Source organism: Corvus hawaiiensis, chromosome 6, assembly GCF_020740725.1.
Source record: "Corvus hawaiiensis isolate bCorHaw1 chromosome 6, bCorHaw1.pri.cur, whole genome shotgun sequence".
Lineage (NCBI taxonomy): Eukaryota > Metazoa > Chordata > Aves > Passeriformes > Corvidae > Corvus > Corvus hawaiiensis.
Window position 1 is genome coordinate 47188336 of NC_063218.1, and position 15524 is coordinate 47203859.

Sequence of the window (15524 nt, forward strand, 5' to 3'; positions counted from 1 at the left end):
ACGCATGATGTGCCGTTTTTATGTGTAAGGGTTACTGTTAACTACAAGGAGCTTCACAAGCATCGCTTAATTTTTACAGAAATCATTCTATGTGTTGATGGAAAATGAAAACTTCTCTGGGTTTGAAGCCTTTATTTTAGGGTCTTCCCTTAAAAGTTCTTCAAGGAATTTCTTTGTTCAGCCACCCCAAAAATTCATTATTTGTTTATAGGAGTTACTGAAGGTTAAACTTGGCGTGAGCATTTGAAGGATTTAAAAGCACAGCATCCTGTAGATGAAATAGAGCAATAAAAGTTTGCACGATTACTAAATCAATATTATACCGTTTCCTGTATGCTGAATTCCTTCATTTATGGTGAAAAATAATTGTCTGTTTACTTCTTATCTTCTGTAAATATTGTACCTGTTTTTTACCCCTCCTCTTGCCTCCTCCTTTTGAGTCTCCTCCCCTGTGATAGAATTAATTGCCTCAGTGGGTATTATAAAAAACTGACCTTTCAGTGGAGCTCCCATTCACCCACCTTAGCCACCATGGGGCTAAGAGCGGCCAGCCTCCTTCTACTCTGGCTGGCTCTTTCTTCAGCTAGTGAAATAAAAAAAGGTAAGCTCTAGAGATGAAAAGGTAGCAGATTGCCTCCTGGACAAGAGGGAAAGAATTAAAATAGCGCTGGGGAGCTAGAATGAGGCAGTGCATTTAGATAATGCTCTAGAGTTTTAGGATGCCTTAAATTGCTTAAGCTTTCAAATATTGAGGCTGCATGGCTCAGACAAAATCGGTAGATACTACTTTCTTTGGAGAGATTAGTGCCTATATCTACTGCATTGATTTCTAGTTTGATGTGCTTGGAAAATATTTTCAATGTTACTTTTGTTTCCATGCATTGAGTCTTTACTAGGTATGGCAACTACTTGGCAGAAAGCAACTGTAGGAGTTAGAGAGGTTCATTGTTAAAGCAATGAAGGAAGGGGATGATTGTGTCTACTGTTACTTTGGAAAAACATAAATTGTTCTTCGAAAATAAATGTAATAACATTGAAAAAAGCTAATTTTGTCATTTAGGACATTATTAATCTAAGAGCTCTAACTTACTGTATTTACTATCAACTTTGAAGTGATGGAATGGAGCACTCTTACTGAAAACTGCTTTTTAGGGGAATAGGTGATGAATTTTATCCAGCAATCAGGTTTGGGCTATTGAGCTTGGTCTGCTGCATCTTGAATTCAGCACTGGGTGGAAAGCATTACCTTGCATTTGGTCTCCCAGTTGTGAGCTCTGGGAGGATCTCTGTGCAGCCTTCCTTCTGGGGAGGAAAGTGTTCCAGCTTGCCTGGATGTATCTGGTATGATTGGTACCATCAAAGTACAGTAACCTAAAGGTTTCCTTAGCAGTTTTGCTTTCTCATGTTAAATGCTGCAAGAAAACCTTGTGAAGATGAGAGACATACCAAGATTCCCAAGGATGCTCATCCTAATCTACAGTATCTGGACATTTACCAGATATTGTGTTAATTTGTATTATTTGTTGGTATAGATGGCAGGAAAAGGAAAAAATCATTTTCATATTTTGCTATTGCAAAGACTTCTTTTCCCTCGTACCATGGTTATTTTCTGACCTGTCTTCTGAAAAATTTCTGTCTTGCAGAAAATTTCTGTCTTGCAGTAGAAATCACTACTGCTTTTAGGAAAACAATTCCGTGAAATCTCCTGTTGTGCACAAGCACTTTCATAACCTTTAAGCTATTTGCCTTCCAGAGTAGGTAGTACTTTCTTGGTTTCCTACCTGTTTTGTTTCTAGTACATGTTTCATCAGAGAAGGTGATAGTTCTTGGAAATAATTAATATTGATACAAATAATAATGTGATTCAGAATAAAATCATGTGCTTGGCACAGAAGCTCCATTCACTGATGTACCAACTTGTTAGTGGTCAGTATTAAGTTTCCCCACCTCATGCAGGTAAGTTCCTTCACCTCAGTGAGGATTATAAGATATACCCTGATCTCAGAATTATTTATTAATTTCTTTTTTTCCATTAGAGATTTGCATATTTTCTGCTGAACTGGGAGATACTTGATCAGGCTTCGAATCTATGGAATCACTGTGCACATAATTGCAAGTGGTTTCTACTGTAAAATGGAACACTTACCTTTTATCACACTAGATTGTTTATTGCACTTCTTTTCATCTCTATTTCTTTTTCATCATTTAACAGGAAGGACAAGAAACCATGGCCACTATGTCTGCAGCACTTGGGGAAACAACCATTTCAAAACTTTTGATGGAGACGTCTACCAATTCCCTGGCATTTGCGAGTATAATTTTGTTTCTGACTGCCGAGAAGCTTACAGGGAATTCTCTGTCCACATCCAGCGTGCTCTCAACAGCAATGGCCACCCTGAGATCCAGTATATTCTGATGAAAATCAAGGATATTATGGTCTACCTCAAACCAAACCTGGTTGTGGTGGATGGGCGGATGTAAGTTCCTTTAGTATAAGGGTATTTCAGAGAAATGTGCTGGAAGATAAAAGCAGGATGAATTGATTATTTACACAACTGTCTGTATACCATTGTGGAAACTGCTGCAAAGCATTTCCACAAACAAACAAACAAAAAGCCTTTTGAAATTCAGCATTAAAATTGCTTTGGGGAGGGGCTTTAGTATTAATTGTCATTTCTACACTGGCATAAGGGATTATTTAAATGCAAGTCAGGAATAGGTTTGAGTGAATTGTTCTTCCAGTTGTGCAGGAAACAGTGCAGCTCATGAGCCAGATCTTTTACTGGCTTAAAATGACATATCTTCATTTGTTTCATGGTATCACCTTGGGTTTACCTGAGCAGATGGTCTAGCAAATCCTTGAAAAGGAAATGCATTTCTCTGGGGTCTTTTCCTCTTATTTTGTGACAGAAGACAGGTGGATTTTTTCTGGTCTTCGTAAATAACTCTTTAAGATCTGAGACTTAAGATCTTAAGACTCTTTAAGGCTATTCCTCAAGGGAGTTTAACAGATACAAGACAGGTCAAAATTTACACTAATTTATCTGTGGCAATATGTACTTTTTCACACTAAGCAGTGTTATTTTTCTCCTCCTGTAACATGGTTACACAAGAGACAAGTCTGACACGATTACTGATGCTAAGTATATGTCTTAACCTAGTCTTTCCTATCATTAGCATATCCTTTTAGTGTGTGCATTTATACTCTGAAGCAAGTGAAGCAACTCATGAGTTAATTACTATGTTTTAGCATAATTGAAAAAAAAGGAGAACTTTAAATTGTCATTGTAGGCCACAGTTGTGCCCAGAATTCAGCTTTTGCTCTAAAGTTTGGAAGCTGCTGTAATGAAAATATGTTCAAAGGTTGAAAGCAACATTTAATTTGCAAAGGTCATACCGGAATGCATAACAAAATGACAGAAAGTTATAAAAAATGCATTCTTGCCTCAAATTGAAAAAACTCTTTATTGTGTACTCAAGTCTTAAAAAGAACTCCATGAAAAACAAGTTAGAAATCCTTTTAAAACTGTTTCTCTTAAACCAAGCCTTTTTTTGTCTTAGATAGTGTTGATAAAACCACAGATCCCTTCTGAACAGGTTTTTGCTACATGGGGATTTTATTTTTTTGTAGAACTTTTTAAGTTTCCATATTGATCTTGAAATGATAAATGGTCAGTTGTCATATAAAATAGCATTTCACAGTACCCAAGTGAAAACTGTAAAGTAGAAAAGTGTATGGATTAACCTTCAGGTACCTGATGCACAGATTGATTGAATGTCCTACTATTAGAAAAAGAGATAAATATTCCATGCCATGATAGCGGAAAGCTGAAAAGACATCCAACATTTTATGGTCCCTCTCAAGAAACATGATTTCTCAAGACTTCATTGTTTATTGATGAAGGATGCAGTCAAAAGTAGAAATAATAATCTGTGAGTTTGCAGCTGGTATTTAGATGTGTAAGTCATTTGGCCATGTTAAAAATGCCTGGAGGTAAATAATTGAAAAAACCCCAGTGACAGGAAATTAGGAAATAAAATCAAGAGACTAGTTAAGAGATGTGCATACACATGCATGAATCCTGATGGATAGCAATTACATTGACAAATCTGTAGAAAATTAACCAGTTATTTTGACTGGATTCCAGTTTACATTACTTCTGTTTGAACAGACTCTAGTTCTCTAGATTTTATAGGATGAGGCTGCCTGCCACAATCCCTTTATTGCTGAATGAAATTCAGCCATTCAGTTTGACTTGTAAGACAGACCTAAAAAAACTGGGAAGAGATCTGATGAATTGAATTGTTATCACACAAAAATATCTATGCTCAGCCCTCTGCAGTGTCTTCTGTCACCATTAACAAGCTCAGTCCTGTCCACTGTAAACTAAGTAACTAACTACTGACAGAACTACTGAATTCCTCTTAACATGCTCCTTTCTTTTCAAAATTTTGTTGACAGTCCCTATATCTGCCTGTGCTTTCTGAACTCTCTCTTAAGGAGGCAGTTCCTAGCAATGGAACATTCATTCTCTCTGAAATGGCTATGAGATATTTTGGTAAAGAAAAGCTTTCATTTATGTTGTAGCTTCTTTCATTGACATAAATTATTAGTGAGTGCATATCCTCTGTTAATACCACAATGATGATGGATTTTCCTTTGATTAATTTGAAGACATCTGACATTTTGATTTTTTAAAATTAAAGAGCCTGAAGTGTTAGGTAGGCTTTTCCTCCAAAATTGCTTTGCCTTTTAAATGAGTTTTTGCAATGAGTTACTGTCCCAAGTGTCAGAGACAGAGGACTTTATGCCTCATTAAAACAAGGCATCCTGTGCAGTTAGGATGAGGTAGTCAGACTAGTTTCTCTGTTCCTTGGGGTACTTGGCTTATTACAGACATTCATGTCAGCCCTTGTGTTTCCTAACTAATACAAAGTCTGTGATTTTCTTCCTAGTGTGAAGACACCTTACTACAGCTCTGGTGTCCTCATTGAGAGTGGTGAGATTTACACCAAGATTTATGCCAAATTAGGCATGGTTCTGATGTGGAACCAGCAGGATGCCCTGATGGTATGTATGTTCAAAGTATTTTTAATTGGTATTTCCTGGGTTTCCTGGGATATTTCTCTATCTCAGTAGGAAAAAGAAAAAAAAAAAAGAGGAGAAAAAAGGAAGAAAAAAATAATTCTTTTGTGCTTTTTCTTTTCATTATTTAGGTGGAGCTGGACAACAAATTTAATAACCATACCTGTGGTCTCTGTGGGGATTACAATGGAATTCCAATCTACAATGAGTTCATCGATGGAGGTGAGTCCTCCCACCATACTGACAGTTGTCACAGAAGATAGGCTGACAAACACTGTGCATAGAAACATCACAGGAGAGCAAATTTCACTTGAGAGGTTTCTGTGATTGCCTCAGACTAAACATTACATTCCTGCATTCCTGGTCTAAGTTTATTCTACTCCAGATTAATCTTTTTGTTCTTTACTAGCCTTCTTTTCCTATTTCCCCTTTGCATTTTTAAGCACAGTTAGACATCATTCAGAGCAGATACCTGTGTCTAACAGGCCTATTTGATGCCATGGTAACTGTTTCCCTTGATCAGTAGAGGTCCAGGAATCAGATGCTCCTTGTCAATTTTTGGGGCTCAGCAAGTTCTCTTTTTTTTTTCTCATAGATGTAAGCTACAACTCAATTACATATGGGAATTTGCAGAAGATCAGCAAACCCAATGCCAAATGTGAAGATCCAGATGAAACTCAGGCTCTTCCAAGCTGTAATAAGCATGTAAGTATTTCTTGTGGTGAACTTCATTTGCATGGGCACATGGAGACACCCTTGTGCCATGGGGACTTAGTTGCCAGGAGCTGGGAGGACTGTCCCTTCCAGGATAAATGGTTACTTTTTCCTTTCTTGAATAGCTGTTCAGAAGAAAACAGGTTTTTTTGCAAGATAGGAAATGTCCAGAAGCTCACATGCTTGCAAATTTCTTAAACGTTATTCCTCTTCCTCCTCAGCGTGATGAGTGTCAGAGGTTGCTGACTTCCCCCGCATTTGCTGATTGTCGGCTACGTCTTAATTTGGAAATGTACATCCAAGCCTGCATGCAGGACATGTGTGCCTGTAATGGGAAGGAGGACTCCTTCTGCCTCTGCAGCACCATCTCCGAGTATTCCCGCCAGTGTTCACACGCAGGCGGCCGCCCGGGAGAATGGAGAACACAGAACTTTTGCCGTAAGCAGCTACACAAATTTTACAAAGATCCAAATGTTTCATGGATGTAGCACTATGAAATTTAAATTCATTGCTTCTTTACAAAACTGTTGGCATGTATCATAAATTTCATACCAGTAGTGCAAAAAAATATTGAATTCTCCCTGTTCTTCTATTATTCTTGCTATTAAGAAATCTTTTTCAGCAAATTCTGTTCCCATTAAAAAACTGAGATCTGATGCTGCAGGAGATGGGAATAATTTGATCTATTTGAAACCAAAAGAAGTAAATGTAAAAACCAGGGAAAACAGTTCAGAAACAGATGGACATGCTTTGCCATGTGGAGTCTGGCTTGAGACACCACTGACTTGAAGGGAGTAGGGTGTACGATCTGTGGTTTCTGAGAAATGGTGGACTTAACACTGAAGTAACTCCTGGTGTCTTTCTTATTCTTTCAGCCAAGACCTGTCCTGCTACCATGGTCTATAGAGAAAGCAGCTCACCCTGCATGGATACTTGCTCACACTTGGAGATCAGCAGCCTTTGTGAGGAGCACTACATGGATGGCTGTTTCTGCCCTGAAGGCAAGTGTTATTCCAGCTGTTGCAAGTGGGACAAAACTAAGAGCCCTGGCTAAGGAAGTCATACTAAAATAGTACATGCAGTCAAATTATATGTTAGAAATGACTAGTGCTACTCATTGTTTTCCCCCCTGGAGGAACATAATTGTAAAATTTTCTAAGGAGGTAATACCTAATGAATTAATTATTTTATAGTTCAAACATATTAACACAATGACAGGTAATAAACCTGTTTTTTAATTCTCAGCAAGTGGGCTTCTGATACTGTAAAGTAAATCATGCTTTTTAGGTTGAATAGTTCTGAGGCAATGGACATCATTTGCCCAGAGAGTGGCAGTGAGGGAGAGTGAGTGAAATTCTCAGGCTTGCTTTCAACCTTAGGAAAGAAGATTATAGTGATAGTCTTCACAGTATGCCAAAAAGGACTAAAAATCTAAATATGTGACATTTTGAGATTGTTCCTATCTGCTTGCAATAACCTTTTTATCTGTGTATAGTTATATAAATGAACAGACTTGGATTTTCAAAGCTGAATAAAAGTGCTTTCCATGTGTCTTTTATTACAAAAAGCAGAAGTAGTGTTCTTCATAATTTTGATAAACTCAGCCTGTGTGACAAATTAGAGTTTTTCCTCTGTGGAAATTGATTATTTGGAAAAGAGCTGGAGTAGTTAATGCTGTATTTTATAGGAACTGTGTATGATGATATCAGTGAAAAAGGCTGCATCCCTGTTAGCCAGTGCCACTGCAAACTTGGTGGAAAGACATATGCACCTGGAGAAAGCATTTCCAAAGAATGTGAAGAATGGTAAGGATCCTGGTTGTTATACACCTTTCTTTGAGTGATTGTAAATGGGTCTGCATTTTTCAAATTCCCACTTGGTCTTTGGAGATGTACTGAAAACACTCTGAATTTAATGTTTATGTTGCATGTCTATAGAACAAAATTTCTGAAAAGTTTTCTTGATTCTATGGCATATGTCAGAGGGAAAATCTCAAGGAAATGATCAAGCATACAGTTTTAAAACACCTGGGGATATCTTGATGTTTGCTAGGTATACAGATACTTTCAGTGCTCTCAGCTCCTGTAATAACTACAAGCATTTTTTGTATTATTTGTCTTTTATAGCACCTGTAATTCAGGCAGATGGACCTGCAAAGATTTACCCTGTCCAGGCATATGCTCAGTGGAAGGAGGTTCCCATATTACCACCTTTGATGGGAAGAAATACACCTTCCATGGAGACTGCTATTATGTGTTGGCCAAGGTACTGTGTGCTGTGGGACTGTTCTCTTATAGAGTAAAACAAGTGTCCGTGGGCTGATATGTATCAGCTGGGAGTTACTGTTCTATTCCACTTCCATAGGGTGAGGGAAGCAGAAATGCTGAAAGTTGTACTAGAAAATTCAGGATTAGCTATAATAGCCTTAGGGGGAAGCCTGGGACTTACTGCAATGGGTGATTAAAGCAGTGAGATAGAAGACTACCTATGCTGTCATTATCCAGTGGAGTCCTTTGTATATAAGAACTCAAAAGGTCTCAGGATTAGAAGTTCTTGGCCACTTCTGTAATAGCAATTTCTGAGTGTCAAAGTCAGGTAGGGAAAAAAGGTAGGCAGCTGCTTCATTCATGTGTCCCTAAAATACCTGGTGTCTGTTCTAGAGAATGACGAAAATCTTGTTGAGCTAGGAAAGCTGTTGTAACTGATGAATTTAGTCTTTGTTGTGGAAATCATCTCATGAGATTTTTAATTTGACTAAGTGACATTTATTTCCCTGTGATTGTAGGGTACTGCAAAGGAGAGTTATGGTCTTCTGGCAGAACTGGCTCCCTGTGGCTCCACAGACAAACAGACCTGCTTGAAGACTGTTGTGCTGTTAGTGGATAACAAAAAAAATGTAAGTGTTGTTCTGTGGATTCTGCTACATATTTTGAAAATGAGCATATTTCCCTTACTGTGGGTAAATACTTATTTCTTCTGGAGTCATCATTGTGGACAGATAAGGCACCTCAGATAAGCTGAAGAACAACTCAGGTTTCTGCCTCAAAAAGTCAAAACAGACCTAAACTTAAGAAAAGATGAGATTCAAAATAGCTGGCATTACCCCCTCTTCCTTCCTCTGCTTTGTGCAATATGATTATTCTCACAGGATTCCACATGTCTCGAAGCAAGAGTACCATTCTTCTTCCCCTCATAGTATTTTACTTTATTCAGATATAATTTTATAGATCTAATTGAGTCTTTTTCAGAAGAAATCCTGTTTTTGAATGCTGGTACAATCCAACCTTCTCAAATATTCATTTTAGTATTCTCTTTGTTAATGAAAATACATAGACTGTATCTATACATAATTTACCTACATATACACATGATTTCCCTCACATATTTATGGGCTTCCATGTCCTTGCCAGTATAACTAGAACATAAGAAAACCAAATCAAAATCCAGTAATTTTATGTTTCTATATGTACAGACTAGCATTTTATGAGGAAATTTAATAAACTGCTTTCTTACAATTTCTTACCAGAATCATGCTAAACCATTTTACAGAAGCTATGGCATGTGCTTTAATAAGGAATAACAACTTGCTACAGATCCTGAAGAGCTAATATTTTCTTTTATTTGCTGAAACCAAAGTGTCCAATATAAATGAATTTTGCATTTCTTTACTGCTATGAATTCTTGTAGGCAGCTGTAAGAGAAACAGTGGATAGCAAGACAAAACCTTACTTGTACCCTATAGGGCTGCTGCCACATTCAATTTTCAGACAGATTCTTCCTTTCAAAAGTTTGGAGTTCTAGACACAGTCTAAACATGTAAAATGTCCTTCCTGATAATTTTCTTCATATTAGTTTATTTTCCTCAGTCCCTGGAAGCTCATTGATTCCATTTGCCATTACACAGGTGGTGGTTTTCAGATCAGATGGCAGTGTGCTACTGAATGAGATGACAGTGAATGTGCCTCATGTGTCAGGTAAGGGACACAGCCTGGAATATCAAGTGTCACACACCTGACTTCTCATGTAGGGGTGTATTTTTTTAGAGGCAAAAGTGGAAGAGAGGTATTTAGCACTTTCCAAATCTGGCTACATGTTGTGGGCATGCCCATTTGGTTTTGATCCCAGAGATCAGTCATTTCAGATAATCAGCTTGTTAAGTTAGTGAGGATCAGCATCTTATCTAGTTGGCCAGTGGCTTTTAATGGGAAAAACTATTAATTTGATCCTGGTCTCAGAGTTTTCATGACAGGTGATACATTAGAATCTGGTAAGAAGTGTTTCTTTTGGCAGCCTGTGTGTCTGTGTTTACTACAACAGTTCATGTTTCGTTTTTCAGCCAGCTTCTCGATATTCAAGCCGTCTTCCAACTACTTTGTTGTACAAACTTCTTTTGGGCTTCAGATGCAGATCCAGCTATTTCGAGTTATGCAGCTGTTTGTGACTGTGGATCAATCAGTTAAAGGAAAACTTCAAGGCAAGTGGGAAAGGGGAAGCAAAGCCATGCTGTTTCACAGCTGAATAGTCATGTATTCTTTATATGAGTGATGATTCATGCTACTTGTTGATTCAAGAGGAGAAAACTGAAAGAAAGTCGACTCAAGCAAACTAGAAATGTGTTTTTATTTTTTGATATTGAAATGACCTGTCACTCTGGTGCCAGTACACAGGTGTTTCTTAGAATATTCCTTATTTTTGTACTCAGTTCGATTTTTAACTATCCACAAAGCCTGGTTTTTGGTGCCTTTTGTGGTTTCAATATCATCAGAAAGCATAAAAAATACAGGTTAGGGTAGTAATCTCCTGAAGCATAGATATCTTCATGATGACTATTCTTGAAGATGTTAAAGATTAAAAGCAAGGCTTCCAAAACTTCAGTATTTATAGTATGCTTTAATATTGATGTGGAATAATCAGCTGTTTCTAGTGTTTGTGATCAGTTGTCTCTTTCCTTTGACCTTTTAGTATGAGAATAAGTACTGATTGTATAAAATTTTTACCTTATTTTTGAATAGGTCTTTGTGGAAACTTCAATGGAATGGAAGGTGATGACTTTAGAACAACCAGCGGGCTGATTGAGGCTACAGGATCTGCTTTTGCTAACACGTGGAAAGCCCAGTCCACCTGCACAGACCAGGCAGAAAAGCTGGAAGACCCCTGCAGTCTCAGCAGTGAAAGTGGTAAGCACATTAATAAGTCAGATGGTTGGCTTCTGCCAGGATGAGAAGTGTCTGCTGTGCATTACTGCAACAGTCATGTAAGAGTTGTAGTGGGGTATTGAAGACTTTTTATAGGACTGTCAAATTAATTAGTATCCGCAAGTATGCATACATACAAGCATTGATATCCCATCAAATTGAAGTTTAAGGGGTGATTGTAAAAGAATCCTAAGGTGGAAGATTGGGAAAAACAGTCATTAACTTGTATTATCTGCAAGGACAGCTTGTATGTCCTAGTTGGTTATCTTTATGTTTAACTTAGCTTTATGGTCCCCAAATGGAAAGAGCTGTCACAATTTCATGTAAACATGTTGCAAAAGTACAGTGCAAATTTTGATTTTATGATTGCATGTCTGTGAATCAAGGAATAGAAATACATGTATGGTGATTGCATGTAGTTTCTCTGCTCCCCAAAATGCACACAGTTCTCTCATTTGTATTGCTGCACTGCATTTATGTATCAGCATAACTAGACATGGCACAAGAAAGATAAGGAAATGTGATGAATTTCTTTTTCTTTTTGCAGCAAATTACGCTGAGCATTGGTGTTCGTTGCTGAGAAACCCAAAGGGTCCTTTTGCAAGATGTCACTTAGTCATTGATCCTACAGAATACTATAAGGTATTGTAATTTTGCACTCTTTTAGTACTGCATTATTTCAGATGGTTAACTGTAGACATTTATTGTTGTTTGAACATTTGAGACATCTCTGAGTAGCTTGTCCATAAGAGCTGCTGAAGTTTTTGTACTGACTGATTCAAGCAGCATAGCATCCAAAGTACCTCCCATGATGAGATCCTTATGGGCTGCTGCTGAAGAAAGATGTACATTTGTGTTTTTTCTTTCTTGCGTTTTTTGTTTAATGTATTTTTTTATTGGCTTGGATATTTGGATTGAAAAGAAGATTCAAGAGATGCAGATGTGCACAGTTTAAGCGTACCCTTAAACATCAGTTTCTATAAAGTTGGGGGAAAAATGTTTCCATGTATTTGTTAGAATGTAACACCAAATCATTTTCATGCCAGAATCTCCATGAATTTTTTTCCCCCATGCTCACCTCTGTTGAGCGGTAAGTGAGGCTTACCTGAGGAAAAGGAATTCCAAAATCATTGCTTATACTTGGAAGTCAGTGTGAACTCAAATGATGTGAAGGTCGTCATAGACTTGGTTAATATTTTGCCTTTATGATTTATAGTTTTTGTGGATCTCTGCATTTCTAATTAGTAACCGAGAACGAATGGTATCAGTATCCTTTGAAAAAGCTGTTCTTGGGAAGCTGGCTACTTTTTAAAGATTCTAGAGGCTTGGCTTAGGTTAGAATAAGCATCCAAATATTTTCATTGTGTATGACATGAAGCAGCACTTTAAGTCTCTGGTCTTTGTCCGTTCCTTCCATTGTTCTCTGGTCATGGGAATTAGTACAAACAACATCAGGAAAAGCAGACAGGACGTTTTGTAGCAACCAAGTTGCAATTGCCCATTGATTTCCTGTGGACTAATTGACCCTTTTGTTCTTTTTTTCAGAAATGTAAATATGACACCTGCCTCTGTGAAGACAATGAGGAATGTTTGTGTGCTGCCCTGTCCTCTTACTCAAGAGCCTGTGCTTTCAAAGGGATTATACTGGGAGGCTGGAGAAAGAGTGTCTGCAGTAAGTAGTGGATCAGTAATCCCTGTGGAAAAAATTAACCATGAGAAGTAAGCAGGCTCTCTCTGGATTTGGTTGTCAGTGATCTCAATGTTATGGGATTTGGAGTACCTTAGAAATATCTAATGGACCTAAAAGAGACAATGCTTATAATGTTTATTAATTCATGTTATATTCTTCAGATATAATTTGACCATGACAAACTTAAAAGTAGAAGGCAATATTTTTAACTTTCACCTTCTTTCCTCAGTTTAGCTAGTATCATTCCATTTACTAATGGAATCCCAGCCATCAAGGCTTTTACCATTCATTTGTTTATCAATGTCTTTGTTTCTCATTATTCTTGCTTTTCATCAACAGTTCAGTATGTTTGAGACTAGGAGTTTATTGTCTTGTGCTCTCTATCTGATTATCAGTATGTGAAACAAGTAGGGGTATGAAAGTAGAAACTATTAGTAGCAGTTAAAAATAAGTCTTCAACTTAAAGTTGAACTTAAAGGTAAAGTTAGGTCAGTGTTACTTGTGACTTCTGATATTTTTGTACTTTAATCAGACCTAAGGGAATGTTTTTATCATTACATTTGGCACAGCCAAAGAAATCAAAATGGAAATGTCAAGGCCAAATTGTCCATCCTGCATCCCTTATTTATCAGTTTGGGTTTTTTTCCCTCCAGGTAGCGAAGCATCTTCTTGCCCAGGAAATCAAGTCTTCCTTTACAATCTTACAAAGTGCCAGCAAACCTGTCGTTCCCTTGCTGATGGCGAAAAGTATTGCTTGCAAGACTTTGCTCCTGTGGATGGCTGTGGCTGCCCACCCAATACATACTTGGATAACCAGGATGAGTGTGTGCCCATCTCCCAGTGCCCATGTTATTACAAGGGATCATACCTGGAACCTGGCCAGTATTTCACAAAAGATGGAGAACGCTGGTATGTTTTATTTTGGCTTTTTGTTTGTGGGGAAAAAGCCCTTAAAAAAAATTGCTTATTAGGTGTAAGGTGCTTAGCTTTTTTTGTACTTTAATGAGTATTTGTAATGCATTTCACAACATCTCCGTGCTGAGCAAAGCATAATCCTGTTGCAATGCAATTTATCAATAATTGGGAAGAGCAGCTTGCTTTGGAGGTGTGAGTACTGGCCTTCACAGATAAATATTATTCTGAAGCTTCACTGTTAATAAGGCTTTGTTAAACAGAAGGGTGAAAGGAAGATAAAAGGCCAGCTAGACATCCTGTTTCCCTTTCTAGTGGACACAGATTGTTTGTGTTTTCCACTGGAGGAACGTCCCCTTGATATATATTTACTGTGTCATAGGCTTTTGAAAACAACATTCATGATTCTGTTATATTTTGCCATAAACAGTGAAATGCCTTCTCTCATCCAGCAGAAGAAGCATATAAGTCAACAAATTTGCAGCATATGAGTTGAATAGGCATGAAAATACACTGTGTATCCAAATGGAGGCTTTGACTTAAATTATCATTATTTGTTTCATTATTATCTATTTCCTGAGTTGTCATAAAACATAGTATTAAGGATTTATAGAATAGCTGTCATTCCTTAAAACATAACCTTTTCTGTGTGTTATGCCTAAAATCTTGCTACACTTTTTCTCCAATGAAAAATTCATGAGTGTGATTCAATAGAATTGACCTTGAAATTTCAGTAGAAATTATGCAGGACATCTTTGATAAATACTCTCAAATTTATATAAACAAATCATTAGACTTAAATTGCAGATATTGAGCTTGCTTTTTTTTTTTTAATTTCTACTTACTTCACTTTTCTAGTGTTTGCCGAAATGCAAAGATCCAGTGCACTTCAGTGAAAATAAGAATGAGAAGTAAGTGACATTCTATAAACAAAACTAGAATAAAACCCATAACCAACCTCTCAACCCAAACCTACTTCCCTTTTGAATTTTCCACTTACTTATTTTGTGTGGTTTTTTTCTCTTTATGTAAAACAGTAGCACATTTTCACTTTGTTCTCTCTTCACTGAGCCTATTTTTTTCATAAGGATAGACTGAGATTTCTCTCTCAGAAACTACCACCTTGCACTCACATTCTTTTGCCTTTTCTTGATTGATCTAAAGCAACAATGTACCTTTCAGGTGAAAAAGAATGTTCTTCTAACAAGACATACTTTGACTGCAATGCATCCTCGAAGTGGACTTCACAAACACCTGTACAACTTAGCTGTCATACTCCTCAAATTGATCATGTATGTATTCAGCTTCTCTTTGTGTCATGCTTTCTTTATTCTGTATTCTTTATATGACATGGTGCTACACAGCAAATACAGTTGTAACTAACAGTTTATTTCTCTTTGGTTTAAGCTACCCTTTTTTTCCCCTCAATGATACTAATCTGTTGCCATTTTCATTATGATTCCCCTTATGGTTTCCCTCTCCTCTTTCCTTTTACTGTGTCTTCAGTAGAGTCATAATTTCCAAGTGAAAAAGAAAAGAAAAATATTAGAAACCTATTAAAAAAGAGCCTTATAAAACTAATCAATATTAGGCTGTGTGGTTGCAAATGCAGTTTTTAAAGAGTGCTTGTGAAGAAGTGGAATTAAGATGCAGTGCTTTATCCTAAGGTAACCATTTCTCCTTATATTCCTTAGTTCCAGACAGAGTGTGTCTCAGGCTGTGTGTGTCCTCAAGGTCTATTTGATGATGGCAGAGGAGGCTGTGTTGAACAAAAGGACTGCCCATGCAGTCATAATAATGACTGGTATTCTTCTGGAGAGAAGATAAAAGTGGACTGCAACACCTGGTGAGTTATAATTTTATATTATCTTCTAGAATATATTCCATGCAGCATATTAATAGTTCCTGTCTACGGTTATGTACTACA

General features: G+C 37.3%; 1 protein-coding gene across 1 annotated transcript in view; it reads left to right on the forward strand.

The window, feature by feature from the left end:
- The first annotated feature begins 531 nt into the window (after positions 1–531).
- Positions 532–15524, forward strand: part of MUC2 (mucin 2, oligomeric mucus/gel-forming) — a 68913-nt gene continuing 53920 nt past the window's right edge. The window contains exons 1-19 of the mRNA XM_048307470.1: positions 532–601; positions 2213–2477; positions 4957–5071; positions 5218–5308; positions 5682–5791; positions 6022–6238; positions 6676–6801; positions 7488–7605; positions 7927–8065; positions 8586–8696; positions 9705–9774; positions 10137–10274; positions 10813–10977; positions 11543–11637; positions 12541–12667; positions 13339–13594; positions 14456–14508; positions 14780–14889; positions 15292–15443. Coding sequence (XP_048163427.1) covers positions 532–601; positions 2213–2477; positions 4957–5071; positions 5218–5308; positions 5682–5791; positions 6022–6238; positions 6676–6801; positions 7488–7605; positions 7927–8065; positions 8586–8696; positions 9705–9774; positions 10137–10274; positions 10813–10977; positions 11543–11637; positions 12541–12667; positions 13339–13594; positions 14456–14508; positions 14780–14889; positions 15292–15443 — 2528 coding nt within the window. The remainder of the gene's footprint in view (positions 602–2212; positions 2478–4956; positions 5072–5217; positions 5309–5681; positions 5792–6021; positions 6239–6675; positions 6802–7487; positions 7606–7926; positions 8066–8585; positions 8697–9704; positions 9775–10136; positions 10275–10812; positions 10978–11542; positions 11638–12540; positions 12668–13338; positions 13595–14455; positions 14509–14779; positions 14890–15291; positions 15444–15524) is intronic.